General features: G+C 46.6%; 3 protein-coding genes and 1 pseudogene across 5 annotated transcripts; 1 reads left to right on the plus strand and 3 right to left on the minus strand.

The window, feature by feature from the left end:
- Window positions 1-1,797: 1,797 nt before the first annotated feature.
- LOC112348186 (protein transport protein SEC16A homolog) lies at window positions 1,798-3,121 on the minus strand. The gene is made up of 4 exons (XM_024680312.1): window positions 2,900-3,121; window positions 2,753-2,845; window positions 2,416-2,696; window positions 1,798-2,366 (listed from the first exon to the last, which is right to left on the minus strand). The coding sequence occupies exons 1-4, from the start codon at window positions 2,942-2,944 to the stop codon at window positions 2,336-2,338; spliced, it is 450 nt and encodes a 149-aa protein (XP_024536080.1). The 5' UTR covers window positions 2,945-3,121; the 3' UTR covers window positions 1,798-2,335.
- Window positions 3,122-3,203: 82 nt separating this feature from the next.
- On the minus strand, window positions 3,204-4,058 carry LOC9629639 (protein transport protein SEC16B homolog). Of its 3 annotated transcripts, none has more exons than XR_002992975.1 (4): window positions 3,878-4,058; window positions 3,696-3,821; window positions 3,337-3,647; window positions 3,204-3,245 (listed from the first exon to the last, which is right to left on the minus strand). XR_002992975.1 is itself a non-coding variant. In XM_024680313.1 (4 exons), exons 1-3 carry the CDS (start codon window positions 3,804-3,806, stop codon window positions 3,350-3,352), a joined length of 360 nt encoding a protein of 119 aa, XP_024536081.1. In that variant the 5' UTR covers window positions 3,807-3,868; the 3' UTR covers window positions 3,204-3,245; window positions 3,337-3,349. The 3 variants fall into 3 exon arrangements, 1 of the variants encoding a protein (XP_024536081.1); XM_024680313.1 differs by lacking the exon at window positions 3,878-4,058 and having other exon boundaries at window positions 3,337-3,463; window positions 3,513-3,647; window positions 3,696-3,868; XR_002992976.1 differs by lacking the exon at window positions 3,204-3,245 and adding an exon at window positions 3,260-3,291.
- Window positions 4,059-4,067: 9 nt separating this feature from the next.
- Window positions 4,068-6,506, plus strand: LOC9629640 (annotated as a pseudogene).
- A 2,072-nt stretch (window positions 6,507-8,578) lies between these two features.
- Window positions 8,579-9,776, minus strand: LOC112348148 (pentatricopeptide repeat-containing protein At4g02750-like). Its single transcript, XM_024680243.1, has 2 exons — window positions 8,925-9,776; window positions 8,579-8,830 (listed from the first exon to the last, which is right to left on the minus strand). Exons 1-2 carry the CDS (start codon window positions 9,774-9,776, stop codon window positions 8,579-8,581), a joined length of 1,104 nt encoding a protein of 367 aa, XP_024536011.1.
- Between the last annotated feature and the right edge of the window lie 12,238 nt (window positions 9,777-22,014).

Consider the following 22,014-nt stretch of genomic DNA (forward strand, 5'->3'; position numbering starts at 1 on the left):
CATCCACTATCTTCACAAGAGCTTTATACCATATATTACAAGCATTTATATCTATAGAAGAACAACCAGAATTAAGGATATTCTTGCCTTTGGAAATATTTTTACTCTCTATCTTCTGTGGAATAACATCTTTATTATTATTCCTCTATGTTCCAATTGTATTTCCCTAACAGATTTTGGTAGGAAATATCTCTATTGGAAACATCAATTGATTCTACTTCTATATAGAAAACCCACTAACATCCAGAGTAATTTGAGTTAAACATCTTAATAATGCAAAGCAAAACACTTCTAACTCTTAAAGAAGCATAGTGACAAATGCAAGTAGCATCTAAAGATTCTATTCTTCCCTTTGCAATTGATTCTCCATTATCCCAAACAATCTCTATTACATCTCCTTTAACAACTTGAGAAAACAAAGAAAATTACAAATATCAAAACACAAATAGAAGGAAAAAAGTACAAGAAAAAGACAAGAAAATAGGAAATTAAAAAACAAAGCTTTTTTTGTGAAATGAGAAAACAAAACATGAAAATATATAGTGAAAATAATTAAAAATGCATAAAATAAGCACACACAAAGTCAAAGAATTTCTAGCATGCACTTGCACGCTAAAAACCCAATTTAATGTATTGATGAAAGAATATGAGCTCACAATAAACCAAAGTCAAATTAAGAGAGAAACAAATTGGTAAGTGCAAGTTTATAAAATGACCAGAGAAATGGGGGTTACTTAACTTTGAACAAGCATGGTCTCACACTCAGTCTTAAAAAATGTAAGGATTTCTAACACACTCTCTCTCTCTCATGGTCTCTTGTTTTTTTAAGCTAGCATGTGGGTTCATGCTTAGCCAAACTCAAATTTGAGTTTCTCCAAAGAAGCTTGAGATTTCTTGGTGTGCATTTATACACCTATAGACCAGACTCTCTCTTGTAAATCTTTGTTCTTTTGTTTTGAGATTTCTAGGCATATGCTCTCATGCCTATGACTCTTTTGTAAATACACTACACTATCATATAGTCTCACGCCAAGCAATACTAAAATACGAATGTATATTCTTTATAATAATGGAAACCATATGTTTTGAGGAAAGAAAAACTTACCATGGCTATAAACAAACCAAAACAGTATGGGAGAGATATGTGCTTAGAATGTGCTAGAGAGGAAGGAAAAATGCCTCCTAAGATGTGATCCATGAACCAGTAGTGGCAAACCCTAGAGAACCTAAATAATAAACCTAAGAAAAAAGCATAAGGCTAAGAGGGGGAAAATTTGAAATGCAAGCTTGACAAAGAATTTGAAATGCAAGGGTAGTGTTATGATACTAATAGCTTGTATCAGTTTTGTTTGAATTTAGGCAGGATTATTAAATAATGTAGTACAGATATTTGATGTTGTCATATAGTTCAAGAAGAAACTCCATAAAAAAAAATTTCAAAAAATGAGATAACTAGAATTTTTTTAGTATTTATTGAAATTTTGTTTACAAGATTATATAATGAGAATCATGGCTTGAAATTTATTATTGAAGAGTATATGTTGCATATGTTGTAGTTTGTTACTCTATTTTATTCTATTTATATTCTATGTTATATTTTACCGTTTCATTTTAAATTTTATTGTTTTATAGAATTTAATTCCTGAATTATATTGTTTGATCCATTTTATTTATCTTGCTTCCTCGCTTGGCTCGTGGCTCCAAAGAATCACCCCAGCCAAAACAAATTCCTCCTTCCACGACTACTACTTCGCTACACTGCTCTACCAAAATCCACCCAGCAACAGTCACTACTACTTACTTGTGGAGTGTGATTTACAATTCCACCTCTTGCAAGTCGTCTCCAAACACTCTGGAGAAACTGGCAGCTTCGAATCCCACTGTGCCGGACTGTTGAGGTGCCGATGAATCGAACTTTCCTGGTGTTGGTTTTGCTGCTGCTGCTCGACCATCACTGGCGGAGTAACTTCCAGAGCTGCAGGTGGCGGCAACGAGACGGTCGACGGTGCTGCTGGATAGTGATTCGAATAGAACATTGCTGGCGAAGAGCCGCTCGATAGATGATCAGGCGTTGGCCCCGGATCGTTTCTCATATCCTGTACAACCGGCTGAGCGAATGCTGCTGGTGCAAACGGTCCATTCCCGTTTGAGAATGCCGTGTCGGGGACAAAGGCCGGTGCCGAGGAAGGATCCACCGAATGGTTGCTGTTGATATCTGGAGCAGCGGCAGCAGCGGCCGCAGGCACGAAAAATCTCGCTGGAGCCAAAGGCTTTGCGCTTGCCTTTGGCACCACGCCAAACAGTGGAGGAGAGTCCGATGATGTCTTGGATGGTGTTACGCTACCTTGTTGAATGTATCGACATATCTGCAAAAACCTCGTGAGATTGGAGTGCTGGGAATGACCAAAACGGTACCTTGATCTAACGTTTTGACGTGCGCGAGCTGCGTACTGGTTACTGCTCGGAGGCATTGGTGGGATTCCACTCACAACCGGTTGCGGCCTTTCCGGAGTTGGCTGTGGTCTCTCCGGAGACATGGAAATAGGAGCGCCGTTCTCCTCCACGCGCGAGACGAGCTTGTTTGCCGTGGGAGGAGGAGCCAACGGAAGCTCTGGCGCTTGTGCCTCGGCTCGTTCTTCAAGCCAGCGCTTCAGTGTCTCGTCGTATCTAAACTTGTTGCTGTCGCCAAGCTTTGCCTGCATCACATACCGACCATCAATCAGCTAGCGCTCTTTCCAAAGCTTCTACAAACCTCCTTCGAAGGTGTTTTTATGAAGCCCATCGCTCTTTGCACGAAAGAAGTAAAGACGCCTCTGTTTGGCGTTCCTTTCGCTGGACTAACGATCTGATGAAAGAATACAAGTCTTAATCGAAGGTACACAAGAGCAAGTCGAGTTACCTGTGCAGGCCTAAAGTCAGGCTCAGAAATGCTTCTCGCTGGCATGTTGGATCTTCTCGTATTATCACTTATGGGTTCTATTGATGCCGACGAGGCAAGTGATACACTGCTTCTGCTAGAAGCTGTTGCGGGACAGTTATTAATATCAGCATATCAGAAGCTTTCGGGGAAGAAGGGCCTGTCATCTTGTGTAGACCAATATTGCCAAAAAACTGTTGCACAATTGACGTCAAGCCTCCCTGGATAACAGGAAAGTGAGTATAAAAGCTGTGTGTCCGATTACAAACCTGAGAGTGAATACGAAGACGCTCTTCCAAGGGTACAGCCGCTTCTTTGCACACATCAGCTGCATGGCCACTGTTTTCAATGTTTTCAACACCGCTTGGCAATACCTTTGAAGAGAAACCTTAAGGATACAGTTAAAAATCACTACCAACCTTAAAGCTTCGTTTATCTTTCCAGCTTCAGCAAGCATCGACGCATAAATAAGCTTGTATGGCTGAAAAGGAAGTAAATAAACTGGGATTTGCCAGTCACTCTGGCAAATTCGTACACGTCCATTCGCTGATGAAGAAAAGGTTAACAATTGTTATTGAGGACAAACACGGCTTACCTGGATAGCTTCTGGACTAGCGTACGTGCGTGGATACTTACAATGGGCGGCACCTATAAGACAAAGTCTGGCAGAAGGGGAGAAAGGCTCAAAACTAGCATTTGCAACAAGATAGCAAATATGGGCTCCACATATCTGCAAGTTAAAACTATGAGACACATCAACGTGTGACCATGTATATACCTCATCTCGATGTCTCCAGAGACAATCACCAAGATGCATAATCACTCTCTCGTCCCCATTAGTTCGGTTAGCTGCCATTATAGCCAGGTTTTCCTGCCATTCTTCGAGCATTCCTTCTACTGCGTCCTGCAAGTCAACATGCACTCCTTAAGCAAGAGAGTAGCTTGATAAAAGTATTTCACCTGTGTTGCACCATCTATAGCGGACGCTGGAACTGGTTGAGGTTGAAGCACTGTTGATCTACTAAATTGATTTGCTCAAGTGGTTTCACGGGCATCCGATCAAACAAATCCTTGGCAGAAGCTATCTTTCCACTGCGGATGCAAAGCGTGATCATCACATTCCAAGAGATCTCGTTCTTCTCTGGAGCTAATTCGAAAACCTCTCCCGCTTTATCAAGATGCCCGTTGTCGGCATATGCCGTGACGATCGAGTTCCACGTCGAGGCATCTCGCCGGAGCATCCCATCGAACGTTCTGCGCGCTCGATTTAGATCTTTCGCCTGTGCGTAGGCCCGGATCATGATGTTGGAGGATAAGAGCTTAGGATTCTCTATGGATTCGAAGATTGCACGGGCGTCATCGACGCTGCCGCATTTGCCATACATCTGGACGAGCAGATTCGCGAGGTGTTTGTTGCGGCGGTGCTCGCTCTGCGCAATGCGGGCGTGGATTTGCGTCCCCTGTGACAGATCCCGGCAGTTCTTGAGCAGTGCTCCCCAGGAGAGCAAGCAATCCTCTGAGGTGTCTGTGGAAATCACGAAATTGGGGAAGAGCAATGCCATAAACTTTGCTGGATCTCACACGCATTCGCGATTCGCGAGGTATTCTTTGCGAGAATCCGGGCGCGACCTCCACAGCTCTTGAGAATCCTGGACGGAGAAAGAGCATTCCAATCTAGCTTGGAGATCACGGCTAAGAAGAAGAAGATAATCCATCTTGCCTTGCAAGAACAAGGACACCCTGGAAGAAGCAAAGATTTTACTCTCTGGTGAGAATTCCTCTACTCCACTACTCCACTGGGCTTATAAGATTGGCTCTCTCCTCCATTCTCTATAGCAATGAATTTCCATCTCTCTTTCTTGCTCCTCGAGATACTAGTGTTCTTGAGAGCTGTCGCCCTAAATTCGCCCCCACCGCTCCCTCTCCGCCCAATTCCCTCATGGCGCCAGCTCCAGTTCCACTCGCGCCGCCTCTCGATGTTCTTCCACTTCGGCGTCAACACGTTCACGGACTCGGAGCGTGGATCCGGCCACGAATCGCCCTCCATCTTCAACCCGGAGCGATTGAATGCGTCGCAGTGGATGGACGCGGCCCAATCCGCGGGCGCGCAGCTCGTGATCCTCACGGTCAAGCACCACGACGGGTTCTGCCTGTGGCCCTCGGCCTACACCAATTTCTCCGTGGCTAGCAGCTCTTGGCGAGGAGGGAAGGGGGATGTGGTGGCCGAGTTCGTGGCCGCCGCCAGGGAGCGTGGATTGGACGTGGGCTTTTATCTCTCGCCATGGGATTTGCACGAGAGCTGCTATGGCGACACTCTTCTCTACAACGAGTTCAGCTCCGAGAGCTTTTTACTGGGTGAGTGAGACATTCTTTGCTTCTTCTTCACGCAGTTTTCTTGGTGGCATGATCACTGTGTGATATGTTTGCATTTGCTCCAGCCCATCAAACGGTTTTAGCATTAGGAGCTCGCGAGCTTGTGGGCTTTTGTAGTTTTCATCTCTAGCAGCAGATGCCTTGACGCGGCATTTTGTTTCGGCCTGCAGATATGGGCCGATCTCCGAGGTGTGGCTGGATGGTGCGAAATCACCCACTGCAGTGAACATGAGCTACGATTTTGAGCTCTGGTTTGACACGATTCATCAGCTGCAACCCGGTGCCAACATCTTTTCCGACGCTGGCCCTGACATCCGATGGGTTGGGAACGAGTATGGCGAGGCCGGACAACCATGCTGGGCGATGGCGAACAGATCTTCCATTACGATCGGCAGGAGCGATGGCCAGTACGTAAAATCCATCCTTGTGTTCTCGTGAAACTCGATCCAATTCGCAACATCAACAGGTACTTGATGTCTGGAGAGAGTGCTGGAACCGACTGGCTCCCTCCGGAGTGCGATATCTCCATCAGGCCCGGTTGGTTTTGGCACAGGAACGAGGCTCCAAAATCCCTGGAGCAGCTGCTCGACGTTTTCTACAAATCATCCGCCAGGAACTGCTTGCTCCTGCTCAACGTCCCTCCAAACTCGTCGGGACTGATCGACGAATCCGACTTCCAGACGCTGGAGCGGTTTAGCTCCGCCATAGATTCCATCTTCAGCGTCAACTTAGCAGCGAATCCCTTGTCCGTGACAGCAAGCAGCGTTCGCAGCTCTTCGTTCGGGCCGAAGCAAATCCTTGACGAGTGTATGGAAACTTTCTGGGCTCCAATGCAAGGGGAGTCGACCGGCTGGATCGAGCTTGATCTTGGCAAGGTCTCAAAGTTCAACGCACTGGAGATCCGAGAGCCAGTAAACATGGGACAAAGGGTCATGGAATATCACGTCGAGGCATGGGACAGCGAGCTGGGCTGGTACCTGGTGAGCAACGGTAGCACCATTGGTTACAGGAAAGTGGATCGACTGGAAGAGGATCAAGAATGCGCTGCTCGGCTCGTTCGACTGCTGATTGACGCGTCGTGGGGAGATCCATTGATCTGCTTCTTTGGTTTGTACTTCGATATGTACAACCTCAGGCACTTGTCTTCTATTTAGAAGAGAAACTACAAGATGTATATTTCTTTTCAGGTATGTGAAACATAGCTTTGGGTTGGAAATCCCTGGCCTGATCATAACAGTCTCTTTGCATCACTCCTAACAGATTGGAGCCTAGAGAACAACCAAAAAAAATCAAGAGCTAGCCCTCTACCCTTTGAGCTCGTGGAAAGTACCCTTGCATGGAGGTGGCAGCTGGTTAAACTTGAGAAGTTAGCTTGTCTGGAGGACCTCCTGTTGCTCCTGCTTCCTCGCCACAAAATCACACCCGCAAACACATGTCCAAACATTGAACTAGTACTTCTCAGATTTAAAAGCTTTGGAAATACATTAGAACATCTTTTTGCCATGTATGACCATTATTAAAATGTTTTTAATTTATAAACACAAAATTATTCTAAATAAATATCAACAATTAAATGATAGAATATTCAAGAATACCCAGGTATATCCTATGTTGGTTTGCTTAAGCAAACCAAAAATATAATGCCTAAATTGAAGAAATACTCAAAGGTGTAAATGACTATAACTTAACTGAAGCCATAAAAGATAGGTATTGTGGAAAAATAAAGAATATATGTGTGCAAATAGTAAACAGGTAATACACCTTGTGGGTGTTCTTTTGCAAATAGCCTGCAGAAAAAAAGCTATTAAAATAAATATTTGAATTGTAAAGAATACTTGATGCATTAAAAATATGAGCTTATATAACACTTTTTCTCCATCTAGCATGTCATAGAGGACAAAGTAGCAATCTATTTAAATTATAACTCAATGTAGATTAAAATCACTAAAGGATGATCCTAATGATTCAAAACAACTATTATACTTGCATCAAAAAGCTAGCAATATTCTGATTTGCAATGATGCTAGACTGGAAGATTAAAGGGAACTGAAGTATATCTCTAGTTGAGTCTAGTATTCCTAAGAGTTTAAGAATGATTAAGATTGTACTCCAATATGTTAGTTTTGAAAATTTTCATATACTTATATTCCATGATATTGGAAGAGAAGGGAATAGATTGGTCACGAAACATTGAACAAGTGGTAGTTGCCATTGAAGAAGCAATATTGCTCTATACAACAACATTATATATAAAACTCCACCCTGCAGAATAAAAAGAAAGTTTTCAAAGGGAATGGATGAGTAGGAAATGGCACTTGTGATATTTCTTATTTCCAATGGGGAGAATTGTTTGGGATGTTGAGCATCCCTGATTGCTATGCTAGATAATATGTTTGATGACATATGTCAAACTTCTCATCATCAAATTACTTAACTATCCTTCATTATGCATATATTAATTCCTAAAGCTCTCCAAGGATTTGGTTCTTGACAGATTATGGCATTGACTTTGCAGAAGATTTGATAAATTTCCTTGTAAAATCGCCTTGCATACACCAATTGTCTTTAAACTTGATTCTCTGTAAATGCTAGCCATCAACGAATGGGCTGAGGCCCAGCTCCAGCAACATGCTGTGCAATGCTTCGCAAGCGGAGAGGATACCATATGGAACACAGAGAGGAGAACATATGAAGCATGTCGGGAGGCAACCAGGAAGATAGGATAAAATGGGAACGAGCTATCACCTTACTGCAATGAGCCCATCTCCACCCGCGCTTCAAACGCAAGCTTTCCACACCACTACTTCCCACTTTCAACAAGAGCTCATGAGAGACTTCCACAGCTCACTCTCACCGGCATGGTCTTGAGAATCTGGATTACCACGCCTAGCATGGCACTGATGTGGAGCAGGAGGAGCGCAGTGCTGCTGCTGAAATTCACAACAGCAGCATTGGATCTTACATTGCTGACTATAGCAAACCCACTGCACTTAACATTCCAGATGCATGGGACACCACGGACTCATACGCAAGAGGCGGAGGACTATGCTCCTCATGAAGACTCTCCTATGCTCAATCCTCTGTGCGTCCCGCTCTCCATCCATGGGGGATGGGGTGGCTCACGGAATGGCTGGATATCAACGATCGATGTTTGGGTCAACACATCAAAACAGTGAAGAATCAAGTCTGAACTGCTCTGAAGATGTTCTCCAGCATCACATAAGGCAATGCATCACTCACAAGGCTGGACTGGCACGTAAATTCCGCAGCATGCATCCCTCGATTCATCTACCCGTGGTTTTTACACGCGGTAAGAAACGTTGCCCATGAAACTCCATCAGCTGGCAAAGGCATATTCTCCAGGACATCCTCGGCCTCTTCCAATTGCCCTAGCCGTCCTAGAGCATCAACAATGCAGGTGTAGTGGTCTTGCGAAGGGCCCAATCCATTGTCAAAGCTCATTGCCGTGATCAAAGCCGTGAAGAAACATCGCCCAAAAGAGCTGGATCGCAGAATACGCATGGCCGGTCCGGGCATATGCTGCTAGCATCGTGTTCCAGGAGACCAAATTCCAAGTTGGTATTCTATCAAACGTCTTCTTTGCCTCACAATTATTTGCATCTAAAGCGTATACCACGAGAATTGTGTTCCATGAATAGGAATCCCAGCAGCAACACAAAGAAAACGCTCGTATAGCTTCTTTGAAACGACCTCTCTGGGCATAAACAGCGTTTATCGAGTTCCATGAAACAAGATCTCTGTGTGGCATTTCTTCAAACAATTGTTTTCCTTGATCAGCGTCACCTTTTTGTGCGTATGACTTGATCATAATCGTCCACGAAAGCATGCTGTGCAGAGGCATCCTATTAAACAAACTCTTGGCTTGAATCAAATCCCCATTTTGGGCATAGCAGCAGTGCATCGCCCCCCAGAGGATCGCGTTTCGGTGGACAATCTCCTGGAAGACATCCTCCGCCTCCTCCATGAATCCATTCTCCGCAAACATGACGAGCATCACCGCGCGAGTGATGCTGTTCTTCTCGGGCATGGAATCAAACGCGGCCGTCGCATCGCCCACTCGCCCGCGCTGCACGAAACCCTGCACGAGGATCGTCCACGCTACCACATTCGTCTCGGGCATCCAATCCAGCACCTCTCTCGCTCGCCCAATCTCTCCACCGCGAGCAAATCCCCGCAGCAGCGTCGCCCACGTCTTGCAGTTCCTCTCGGGCATCGCATCAAACACCACCTTGCTCGATCCAATCCGCCCGCAATCGCCCAGCGCCTTGACCATCGCAGTGGAAGAAACTACATCCCGCACCGCCATTCGATTGAACGCTGCCCTGGCCTCGCCCGGATGCCCACTCTCGCAATACGCACTCGCGAGCGCCGTCCACGACGCAATGTTCTTGGCTGGCAATGCATCACAGATCCTTCTCGATTCCTCCAAATGCCCACACCGCGCGTAGACAACCAGTGTTTCCATACATAATATCTATGCTGAGACTTATGATTAGTAAACAGAAGTACAAGAGACTTGCTATAATAAAACTTTAAACAATTAAACACTGAGTAGAGGAAATTGCTAAGCCAAAGTCCACCAAGATCATCACATTTATACTATTTATGACTCCAGCAAAAACAAACATAAACTACTCATCCTCCATTAATTCTTTATTGCATGTTGGAGGAGAGAGAATAGGGGGACTTTTGTTATTTGTTGGTGATAGAACTCCTATTATCCATAAATGTCAAAAGAGCATATGAATATTTTTAGCATATTATTAACATTTGGCAAAAGTTCCAGTGTTATGTTCCCATCCATATCATGAACAATAATTGTGTTATGACATGGCACAAAAACTAATCTTCCTAAACTAGATTAGGCCTCCTTTTGAAGTTCCTCACCACCCAACCACCCCCAAACTACCTCAAAAGCTCCTCTTCACCAAGTGAGTTCTAGGGTAAGTTAAATTCTTTACCCTAACATGCCTTAATATACTCTTGAGCCTACCTTTGACTGACATTGACCACATGGTCAAAGTTGGCACCTAGCAATTCTTCCCCCCAACAAAGTCCTTCTGCCAAAAACAAGTTGTACCAGTGATCACCCTTTCTAGGGAACCTTGCTCAAGCTCCTAATCCATTTTCCACAATCATATACATTAAAGAAGCATTGGGTTTGTCACTAAACTCCTCAAACTCTATAAGTTTGACTATTCAATGAGGTTGCCTAATGTTTAACTCTTTTTCTGTGAAAAGATACACAAGTGGTTTGTGATCCATCAACACTATGAATACTGCACCATAAAGATAGTGCCACCACGTCTGCAAAGCATGAACAATAGAGAGTAACTCTTGCTCATATGTGGAATAGCATTGCTTCACAAGATTCAAAGTTTGACTCTCATATGCAATACATTGCCCTCTTGCATGAAAACTCCTCCTAGTGCATAACCGCTCACATCACATGTCACCTTGTAAGGTTTTGATGGATTAGCAATATGAAGCATTAGAGCCTTACTCAACAATTGTTTTAGCACCACAAAACTCTCCTCTTATGGCTTCTTCTACTTGAATGGCACGTTATTGTGTAACAACTATGTTAAAGGAATAGCCACCTCCGCAAACTTATGCTAGAAACATCAGTAGTAACTAGCCATTCCAAGGAAACCACATAACTCAGCCACTGTAGTTGGTGTAAGCCAATTCTCCACCACAGCCACCTTCCTTGGATTCGTCTTGACACCCTTAGATGTCACAATATGGCCTAGATATTTCACCTCCGACTTTGTAAACTCATATTTGCTCTTCTTCACATAAAGTTTGCTATCATGAAGTAACGAAAGAACCTTGCGCAAATGCACCTTATGCTCCTCCATATTCTTGTTGAAGACAAGAATATCGTCCAAGAAAATCTCCACAAACTCATGAAAATAACGCCCAAATACCTCCATTATCAACTGAGTAAATATGGCTGGTGCATTTGTTAAACTAAACGACATAACTATAAACTCAAAATGCTCGAAGCTTATATTAAATGCCATCTTGGAGATAGATGCATCATCCATTGCAATCTCATGATATCCACTTCTTATATCAATCTGTAAACTCCTGAGTTTGGACTTCCCAGGAGGTCACCCAGCCTAATACTATTCAAACCCAAGGACGCTTAATTCCAAGTATCCCAAGACCCTTAACCGATTGGAAAAGGGGGTGCATTCTTGTTCATGGGCCCTTTCCCTCTATATTTGAACCTCTATGGATCATCTCTCAAGTCGTTCCCTTTGGTTGCTTACAATCCACCACGCTTCCCTGCAAGTTCACGCCCTCGTGAACGGAAGCTGAGAGCCACAGCTCTCCTGAGAGCCCCCGCTCTCTTGACACCCTACCCCTCGGGTCGAGCCCAGCGGGAGCAAACTGGACCAGCCAGATGTCAATCAACATGTGGTGTGATTCCCCTAGCCAACCAACAGAGTCGGACCTGAGACCCCTCTGATACCAAATGTAATCTCCTGAGTTTGGACTTCCCGGGAGGTCACCAAGCCCAGTACTATTCAAACCCAAGGACGCTTAACTCCAAGTATCCCAAGACCCTTAACCGATTGGAAAAAAGGGTGCACTCTTGTTCATGGGCCCTTTCCCTCTCTATATGGATCGTCTCTCAAGTCGTTCCCTTTGGTTGCTTACACAATCTTGGTAAACACTTCTGCTTCACCAAGCTTGTTTAAGATATCATCCACATGCGGCATCGGCATTTTATCTTTCACCGTCTTCTTCTTCAAGGCACAGTAGTCAATACACATCCGCATTGAACCATCCTTCTTCTTCACAAGCAAGACCGGAGCACCAAATAGAGATTTACTTGGCTGAATAAATCCAAACTCAAGTAACTCCTTGACTTGTCGTTGAACTTCTTGCTCCTCCGCATAACTTAACCGAAATGGATGTCAATAAATTGGCCATATCCCTGGCTCCAACATAATCTCATGCTCTACACCTCGTAATGGAGGCATCCCATAAGGAAGTTCAAGTGGAAAAACATCAGCAAACTTGTTGAGTACATCCCGTATTGCTGCTTCTCCCCCACACATGCCTTGGTCCCCTAAGTTACGAACAAACAACAAGTAACTCAAAAGTGCCTTTCCATTACGACAAGCCCCCTTCAAAGATATAGGGGAGAGCATAACAACTGGAGGTTGAACTCCCTCTCCAAATCACACATATTTAACGCCGCTGCACTCTAACTGTGAGACACAAAATCCCTAGGCCCCAAAGTGGAGCCAGAAAGGGTGCCACGTGGTAGTGGCTGAAGTGAGAGCCAAACGAGCGTAACACGTTTGGACCAAAAGCTCCGACTTGAAAAATCAAGAGCGGGAGTGGAACTCCCAACGAAGTGCTCGAGGAACGAGCACGAAGCGAGCAAAAAGCGAGGCTCCAAAAAGGGACCCAAAAGGACCAACACATAACACGTGGAAGTGTCCGAGATGGACTCGAGTTGGAGTCCGAAGTGGAGTCCGAGGTGGACCCGAGATGGACCCGAAATGGAGTCCGAGATGGAGTCCGAGGTGGACCCGAGATGGACCCGAAATGGAGTCCGAGATGGAGTCCGAGATGGACCCGAGATGGAGTCCGAGGTGGACCCGAGATGGACCCGAAATGGAGTCCGAGGTGGAGTCCGAGGTGGACCCGAGATGGACCCGAAATGGAGTCCGAGATGGAGTCCGAGATGGACCCGAGATGGAGTCCGAGGTGGACCCGAAATGGAGTCCGAGGTGGACCCGAGATGGACCCGAGATGGAGTCCGAGATGGAGTCCGAGATGGAGTCCGAAGTCGAGACCGAGACCGGGACCGAGACCGAGACTGAGACCGAGACCGAGATCGGGACCGAGAACGAGACCGAGGCTGAGGCCGAGACCGAGCCCGAGCCCGAGTCCGAGTCCGAGTCCGAGTCCGAGTCCGAGTCCGAGTTCGAGTCTGAGAGGGTGAAAGCCCAAAGCGTTCGTCTCCCAGACCCTGGGGGGTTTGGTGAGCTCCAAAAGTATAGTAAGGGGGAGGACTGCAGTGGAGCCAGTTTGGCCAGGAAAGGCCAGTTTGGCCTAGGAAGGCCAGACCCAGTGTTGGGTGATGAGCTGCCCACTGGGAAGTCCAAGACTAGAGTGAACACAGACCGACAAGCGGGGTAGCTTGGTGAAGTGTTCAAGAGCGGGCTCTAGTTCCCCTGGGAGATCAACTGGCCGATGCTCCCAGTCCAAGTGTGGGTGGCACTACCTACTTGGATACCTGGTGTGGCTCAACGGAACCCGCTCTAAGCCCATGGCTAGAGCACCTAAGGGCAGAAGGCGAGAAGAGTACCCAGGTGGCTCGCGTAAGGCTATGGTGTTCCGAAATGTTGTCCCAAAGGCCCAGACTGTGGAAAGGAAGAGGAGCAGTCCTTTGGGGTAGTGACCAAGGACACAGTCGTGTGGTGAGGAAGTCCCAGAGGACCGTGGGACTTAGTGGTCGGGCCTGTGGGTCTCGATCCAGTGGCAGTGTTGGCAAACACGGCCAGGGGCAGAAAGGGACTTAGTGGGGACTGACAGAGGGATATTGGGGAAGGCTATTCCCCTTGTTGGTGGGCATCCTAAGGGTGCTAAGGAGTGGATCTCAAATGACCACTCACGGATGGTTTGCCTAGTGTTGGAGAGCCAAGACTGTGATGCAAGTGGTAATGGACTACCAGTGTGGCAAAGGTGATTGGGCATGGCCTTAGCGTAACGGGCTAGCATGTCGGTGGTACCTTTGAGTGTCGGTCATGGGATCGGACACGTGGAGCACTTGGACCAAGTGCAAATGTTGAATGGCATGAATGCCATTCTCGGGGCTAGCAAATCCCAAGTCCTGGATTGGACTTATGGAGGTTGTGAATGAGACTCCTCCAAGTGGTCGGAGGTGTGGTTAAGTGACTAAAGTAGAATGGAAAATTTAGTCGCCTACAATTTGGTATCGGAGCTGTTCCTTAGTCCGACTTTTATTGGTGCTCAAGTATATCACCACTGGTGTTGGCAACGGAAGGTCCGAGAAGTGGGCCTATCCTTGAGGAGTAGCAGGTCGAGAAGACATGGCTCTCCATTACAGTTCATGTGTGAACTTGTAGACAAGGTGGTGGATAGAAAAGGGGCCAATAATGGAACGACTTTGGGATCTTAGGAATAGTGCAAGGTTTTCCTCATTGAGTTGAGGAGGTGATCCAGATGAGCGTTTGACTCAGCAAACGGGCTAATGTAGTTGGGGTAAACAACTATAGTTGGGATCACGGGGAAGATAGAGACTCCAAAAACAATAAAGGAGTCACAAGTTTATCCTCACATGGTTGAGGCTGGTGCTCATGAAGGTGAGACCGGAATGGATGACCGTGAGAGGTCAAGTATGGATGAGGACACGAGTCTTCGAAATGGTAGCCGGGGCTACCTGTAATAAATGCTGGAACAACCCAAGGAGTTAGGGGTGTATTAAGTGGATGAGTTGGTATTCTCATCACATGGACAAGTAGTCCTAAGGGGCAAAGGTTGCCCCCAGAGAACAAAATCAAGTGTCGGAGTAACACTTGTGAAAATAGTCTTTTTGAGTAGGACAGGAATGCAAGAAGTGTATTCAGTGAGCTAGTGCCTCACAAGTAGGACCTTACGGGTCGGTGGATTAATCAAGTCCAAAACTGCTAGACGACTCAAGTAGAGTCAAGGGATGGTCCTAAAAGGACTGATGGAAGCATTTGGGTTGAGGTGTGTTGTACCCCACAAAGGATGGGGGGGGATCATAGGATCCAAGGATGAGAACAGAGGGTATCTCATCGATGGCAAAATGTGTCATGCTAAAGTTATGGGAAAGGTGTTCCCAGAAGAAAACAACTTTGACATAAAGTTGTGTGTGACCTCTATGGGGCAGTGCTAACGGATGATTGGCATGAGAAAGAGCGGTGTTGGTCTTGGCAAAGACTTAGACACGAAGGGGAAACGTCATAGATGTAGGCTCGTGGAGCCGATGGTGTGGAGACACCAAATGTGCCAAGGTGTGATACCTTGAGGCTATGTTGGTGGGTTCATGAGAACCCTTGCCAAAGGAATCCCAATGGAAATGGGAATGGCATAGCCTAAGCTGCAGAGCATGCAGTTGGAGTGTGGTGACCCAGATAATGATGGAGGTGTGAAAGCACCAAGCAATGAGTTGTAGGACTTGACAACTATGAGGCAATTAAGCAAGAGGTGCAAAATAACTGGTTAAACGGGTAGAAGGTAGCTACCCAAGACTTCTTAATAGCATAAGGAAGTTGGATATACCCTTACGGGGGATAAGTTGCTTGTGTTGCGATATAGTAAGTCAATATCATAAAAGGAAATACTCATTGTCAAGAAAGCCATCATTGGGACACCCGGACACTCTAGAACACCAGAAGGTGGTGTTTGATGTCGCGAGGGCAATGGATAAAGCCCAAGGGACTAAGTCCCTAGCGAATGATGGATAGAAGGTGCTATCCAAATGTCCAAGGTTGCGGAGACAGGAGAGGACTGTCTACCCGAGTTGGACAAAGCCAAAAATGAAATTTTGGCAAGGCTAGTGATGGGCATGTAAAGGCCCATAAGCAACAATGTAATCCCAGTGTGTGGGATTATAAGGTGAGCATACCCGGATTGAGGAACCACTCCCTAGGCTATTGGGTAGGCTCATCCCTAAGAATACTTGCTAAAGCGTGATAGAAAGTGCAAAGCTATCCTCCTAGTCTGGAGGAGAATGACCAAAGGAAAGGTGTGAAGCCAAAAAGCAAGAAGTAAGGGGATAGAACCGAACCATAGGAATCAAAGGGCATAACCAAGGTTGGTTATGCCAGCTGGGAGTGGAGAATCAAGTGGGGGCTCGAGGGTGTTGCCACTAGCAACTGTGATGCCATGGAGAGTCTAAAATATGGAATTGTCCATGTTAGACTATGTGGCATTTTGAAGGCTTGCAAAAAGGGAGGCCTTAACAAGCTGAGGGACAGAGTTCCTTCAAGGTTCCCAAAGACGATTCTAGGTAGCTTAGTACCTAGAAAGGCCAAGTGTAAATGGTTCAAAGAACGCGCGAAATCAGAGTGGCGCAGCAGAAGCGTGGTCTTGAAGCTTGCCATGAGGCAAGGCTATCAAGGTTAGGGAAGTAGTTCCCGAGTGTTCAAAGAGAGGGCTTTGAACGAAAGTCGATGGTCAAGGACTTTCACGCTTATGCAGGAACCATGTTACAGTGGTCGGAGGACTTGCCAAGCGAGATTGGCACGTCGGGGGAACAAATACCCTAGTTGAAGGTGATAACTTCAAAAAGGGTGGGCCATGGGGCCGAGCATGGAGGAGTCCATGCATGATCACAGACATGTCAAGTGAGAGGACTTGGCAGTGTGGAGGAACTAAGTTCCTAAGCTGTGATCTGTAGCGCGCTTTAAAAATAGGTTGGTGCACCGGCGTGGGGAGTCACGCCAGGCATCTAGTGTGATGCCGTCCGTAGATGCATATACGGAGGTTGGGTTTGAGTCCCGACCCTCTAGTGCTTGGGTTCGAGTCCCAAATCACTAGGGCGTGGTGATGGTTTGGAATATGAGGACACTCATATTTCGGTGGTCATGGACTCTCAGTGGGGAGACTGGTTTGGGCACACCGCCAAGCGAGGGATGCCTCGGAGTCGTGATGCACGGTTAGATTGCTTAGTGTGAAAGCTCGGCATATCTAACTTGAACGCTTTGGTGCAAGTGGCACCAAGGTCGTGGTGAGTGAGATGGGGACACCTAATCTCAGTTGCTATGAACCCTTGGCCATAAGGGCTAGCTTGGGTGCACCGCCAAGTGTGGGGGATGCCCCCGGGGTTATAGTCAACAACTTGGAGGTCTAGAAGACCAAGTACCTCTTGGCAACTCTGTTACGGTGCCAAGGTGAGATCACTAGGTGATCTTATGGCCAGATAAGGACAAGGTCCTTGGTTGGCTAAGGAATAAAGTTCCTGGTTCAAAATGTTGAAATTGAACTGTTTAAGATGGTGTGGCTTGGTCATGATGACCAAGTGGGAAGAGCACCTAAGGGAAATAAACTATGTCCATCCGATGGCATAGTGAGTCCGAGGAAAGTAGTCTCTATAAAAGACCCATGGGAGGGTCATGAAGTTGGGCCATGGATAGAGCCCATAGTGGAGGATGCTAAAGAGACGTACTAGGGGTGAACATCCTCCAGACTTGGCAAAGAAGAGTTTTTGCTATGGAACCGAAAGGATACCTAAAAAATGGAGGTAGCGATCCGATGTTGCTGGGTGCAGCAATCAAAGATAGGAGCAAAGGACTAGTGGCCAAGTTTGGGTCATGGAATTTAATGGAAGGGACCCAAATGGCAAAGTTAGCCAAGGAACACTAATGTGTTCGATGCTAACGGCTTGTAAAGGAAGTGGACTTCCAAGGATGGATTCCTAAGTGCTCCAATTTGGCGAAGTAAAAGCTCAAAGTGAGGGAGCGGTAAGGTAGCCAAATGATAGGGCCATGGACAGCCCTAGCACAAAGTATGATAAATAGAACTTAGTGCCCAAGGTGGCACGAAATAGAAGAGAGGATGAGGGTGCCCTCAAATAATGAACTTTCTAGGATGGGGAAGTGGAGTTGCACAATCTGTGCAATGCAAGGTGTTGGGGACACCTAGGAAATTGACTTTCAAAAAGTCAAAAGAGTAAAAGTTCCAAGGTGCAAACATTCAATAGATGGAAAATGAGACTACTCGAGAAGGAGTAGTGGGATTGACTTAGAGAAGGGTCTCTAAGAGGTTTAGCGAGAACTAAACCAATAAAAGGAGAGAACCACTACATGTGGTCCAATCAGTCTCTAAGTTGGAGAGACTACCCTCCTTAGAGGATAGACAAGGCATGGTGAGCCTTTGGTGCCAAACCATGGAGGCATATGCAAAAGGCATGGTGAGCCTTCAATGTCAAACCATTGACAAATATTGGCTAGGTGCCAAGGATGGAAATGGTAACACATGCGAGTGTTACTTTACAAAATGGTTTACCGTTCGATGAGGACATCGAACTTCGTCTATGGGTGGTGGAGTTGTGAGACACAAAATCCCTAGGCCCCAAAGTGGAGCCGGAAAGGGTGCCACGTGGTAGTGGCTGAAGCGAGAGCCAAACGAGCGTAACACGTTTGGACCAAAAGCTCCGACTTGAAAAGTCAAGAGCGGGAGTGGAACTCCCAACGAAGCGAGCAAAAAGCGAGGCTCCAAAAAGGGACCCAAAAGGACCAACATATAACACGTGGAAGTGTCCGAGATGGACTCGAGTTGGAGTCCAAAGTGGAGTCCGAGGTGGACCCGAGATGGACCCGAAATGGAGTCCGAGATGGAGTCCGAGGTGGACCCGAGATGGACCCGAAATGGAGTCCGAGATGGAGTCCGAGATGGACCCGAGATGGAGTCCGAGGTGGACCCGAGATGGACCCGAAATGGAGTCCGAGGTGGAGTCCGAGGTGGACCCGAGATGAACCCGAAATGGAGTCCGAGATGGAGTCCGAGATGGACCCGAGATGGAGTCCGAGATGGACCCGAGATGGAGTCCGAGGTGGACCCGAAATGGAGTCCGAGGTGGACCCGAGATGGACCCGAGATGGAGTCCGAGATGGAGTCCGAAGTCGAGACTGAGACCGGGACCGAGACCGAGACCGAGACCGAGACTGAGATCGGGACCGAGAACGAGACCGAGGCCGAGGCCGAGACCGAGGCCGAGGCCGAGACCGAGCCCGAGCCCGAGTCCGAGTCCGAGTCCGAGTCCAAGTCCGAGTTTGAGTCTGAGAGGGTGAAAGCCCAAAGCGTTCGTCTCCCAGACCCTGGGGGGTTTGGTGAGCTCCAAAAGTATAGTAAGGGGGAGGACTGCAGTGGAGCCAGTTTGGCCAGGAAAGGCCAGTTTGGCCTAGGAAGGCCAAACCCAGTGTTGGGTGATGAGCTGCCCACTGGGAAGTCCAAGACTAGAGTGAACACAGACTGACAAGCGGGGTAGCTTGGTGAAGTGTTCAAGAGCCGGCTCTAGTTCCCCCGGGAGATCGACTGGCCGATGCTCCCAGTCCAAGTGTGGGTGGCACTACCTACTTGGATACCTGGTGTGGCTCAACGGAACCCGCTCTAAGCCCATGGCTAGAGCACCTAAGGGCAGAAGGCGAGAAGAGTACCCAGGTGGCTCGCGTAAGGCTATGGTGTTCCGAAATGTTGTCCCAAAGGCCCAGACTGTGGAAAGGAAGAGGAGCAGTCCTTTGGGGTAGTGACCAAGGACACAGTCGTGTGGTGAGGAAGTCCCAGAGGACCGTGGGACTTAGTGGTCGGGCCTGTGGGTCTCGATCCAGTGGCAGTGTTGGCAAACACGGCCAGGGGCAGAAAGGGACTTAGTGGGGACTGACAGAGGGATATTGGGGAAGGCTATTCCCCTTGTTGGTGGGCATCCTAAGGGTGCTAAGGAGTGGATCTCAGATGACCACTCACGGATGGTTTGCCTAGTGTTGGAGAGCCAAGACTGTGATGCAAGTGGTAATGGACTACCAGTGTGGCAAAGGTGATTGGGCATGGCCTTAGCGTAACGGGCTAGCATGTCGGTGGTACCTTTGAGTGTCGGTCATGGGATCAGACACGTGGAGCACTTGGACCAAGTGCAAATGTTGAATGGCATGGATGCCATTCTCGGGGCTAGCAAGTCCCAAGTCCTGGATTGGACTTATGGAGGTTGTGAATGAGACTCCTCCAAGTGGTCGGAGGTGTGGTTAAGTGACTAAAGTAGAATGGAAAATTTAGTCGCCTACACTAACGAGACATTCTTAATACTACACTTTATCTTTGGATCCACCTTCACCAACCATGGCGTCCCAAGAATGAGATCCACATGATGGATATCCACGAGATAAAAAGTCTTCAGAAGTGTGGTTTTGCCAATCAACACTTCTAACCCCTTGACACAAGCATCGAAATGTTGAGTAGAGGTAACTGCACCTTCCACTATGTATAGAGGAACTCTATGTATGACCAGGCCATGCTCCGCAACAAACATTGCTGAAACAAAGTTGTCATCGCTCCCACTCTCCAATAAAATCTATACTGGACCGCCACAAAACATGCCCTCCAGCATTAAAGTTGATTCACAAGTATCCTTGAGCTTTATTTTGTTCCACACACAGCTGAGTTGACAAGCAACAATCGAAAGCCTCTTCCTCTAACCGGAATGGTTGTCCCCATCATCCTCATACTACAAAGTGTGCAAATTTTTAGTATCTAACTTACCATCAATAAAAAATTGGCCATTCTTTTTGCTTTGTTGCTTGTTCTTCAGCTGTGGACAATCAGCTTTGTAGTGTTCAAGCTTGCCCATACATGGTATCCATCATGCCATGCATCTCGTTTTGCATCTTTTGCTAATTTTGATTAAGGGCTCGCCGCTTATGAACCATATCCTAAATGTCCCAAATCTCCACAGCTCCGTCGGCACCATCATCAGCACCACCATCGATAATAGGATTTTAGTGTTCAATTTGGTCGTCCATCGCAACCAACCTCCCTCTGATACTAATGTTATGATCCAATGCAAAAGGATAGAAATCTAATCACCCTAGACTAGGCTATGCCACCTCTTGAGGTTCCTCACTACCCAACCACCCAAAAACTCCGCCGCTCTATTATGAGCTATAAGTCCCTTACCCTAACATGCCTTAATATACCCTTGAGCTTCCCTTTGACCGATGTTGACTATGTGGTCAAAGTTGGCACTTAACAGTTTCCTAGTCAAGAGGAATTGGCCTATGGTTCCTAGAGATGATGTTCTTTTATAGTGGATTTTGTAAGAGTGTCTGTTGCACCAAATGTAGGACATCTGAGGACATGTGTTCTAGTAGAGACACATTTATTTTGGCCTGGAATGAAGTCAAGTGTTGATAAGTATGTGCACAATTGCTAGACCGGCCAGGCAGTCACAATGGATTGTCAGAAGCATGAAGGTCTCTACCATAGTTAACCTCAGCAGAAGTGGGATAGTATTTTCTATGAGTTTCATAGTAGGCATTTCAAGGCAATAATGCTATTTAGGTTGTTTGATGATGTTGGCTCACTTCTTCCTTATGAAGACAAATGTTAAGGCTTTTGACCTTGCTCAGCTGTATTTCTCTATGGGTTGCCTAAGGATGTTGTAAGTGATCGGGATCCCACATTCACTTTGGACTTTTGGTAGACAGTGTTCTAGAAGCTTGAGACAAAGCTGAGCATGAACATCCACAATCAGATGGACAAAAAAAACGAGTTAATTAGATGCTGGAAGGCATGGTGAGATCATTTGTTGGTCATCTGAAGAGATAAGGTATTTGGGAGAAGTACCTGTCTTTGTCAACTAGACTTGCCTAGTGGTGTGAAGATTCATCCTGTCTTCTATATAGGAAGTTGAAGGCATGTTTGCATTCTGGTAATATCTTGGACCAGTCTGCGATCAAGATTCCAGAGATAGATGTTTGAAGGTTGGCCTACTTGTGTGTTATAGCAACGGCTAGCGCACACACATCGTAAGACTTGGAGAGAGTTACTTGTTCAATGGAATGGTTATTCTCCATATGATGCTACATGGGAAGCTAAGGATGATGTTGTTTCCTAATTTTGAGTATGACTTGGATGACATTCCAGAGGAAGAGGAGAAGTAGTCACTTGCTCCTATCCTTTCTTTCTTTTCTGAC

The sequence above is a fragment of the Selaginella moellendorffii genome, unplaced genomic scaffold (genome assembly GCF_000143415.4).
Source record: "Selaginella moellendorffii unplaced genomic scaffold, v1.0 SELMOscaffold_27, whole genome shotgun sequence".
NCBI lineage: Eukaryota > Viridiplantae > Streptophyta > Lycopodiopsida > Selaginellales > Selaginellaceae > Selaginella > Selaginella moellendorffii.

Excerpts from the sequence above, each read along its gene's own strand:
- LOC112348186 (XM_024680312.1), bottom strand. The coding sequence starts at position 2,944 with ATGCCAGCGAGAAGCATTTCTGAGCCTGACTTTAGGCCTGCACAG. Across the intron at positions 2,846-2,899 it reads CTGACTTTAGGCCTGCACAG|ATCGTTAGTCCAGCGAAAGG; the intron begins GTAACTCGACTT and ends TTCTTTCATCAG. Across the intron at positions 2,367-2,415 it reads CGTCAAAACGTTAGATCAAG|ATATGTCGATACATTCAACA; the intron begins GTACCGTTTTGG and ends AGGTTTTTGCAG.
- LOC9629639 (XM_024680313.1), bottom strand. The coding sequence starts at position 3,806 with ATGCTCGAAGAATGGCAGGAAAACCTGGCTATAATGGCAGCTAACCGA. Across the intron at positions 3,648-3,695 it reads TCTGGAGACATCGAGATGAG|ATATGTGGAGCCCATATTTG; the intron begins GTATATACATGG and ends TTTAACTTGCAG. Across the intron at positions 3,464-3,512 it reads CTAGTCCAGAAGCTATCCAG|CGAATGGACGTGTACGAATT; the intron begins GTAAGCCGTGTT and ends TTTCTTCATCAG.
- LOC112348148 (XM_024680243.1), bottom strand. The coding sequence starts at position 9,776 with ATGGAAACACTGGTTGTCTACGCGCGGTGTGGGCATTTGGAGGAATCG. Across the intron at positions 8,831-8,924 it reads CATGGAACACAATTCTCGTG|CATATGCCCGGACCGGCCAT; the intron begins GTATACGCTTTA and ends CGATGCTAGCAG.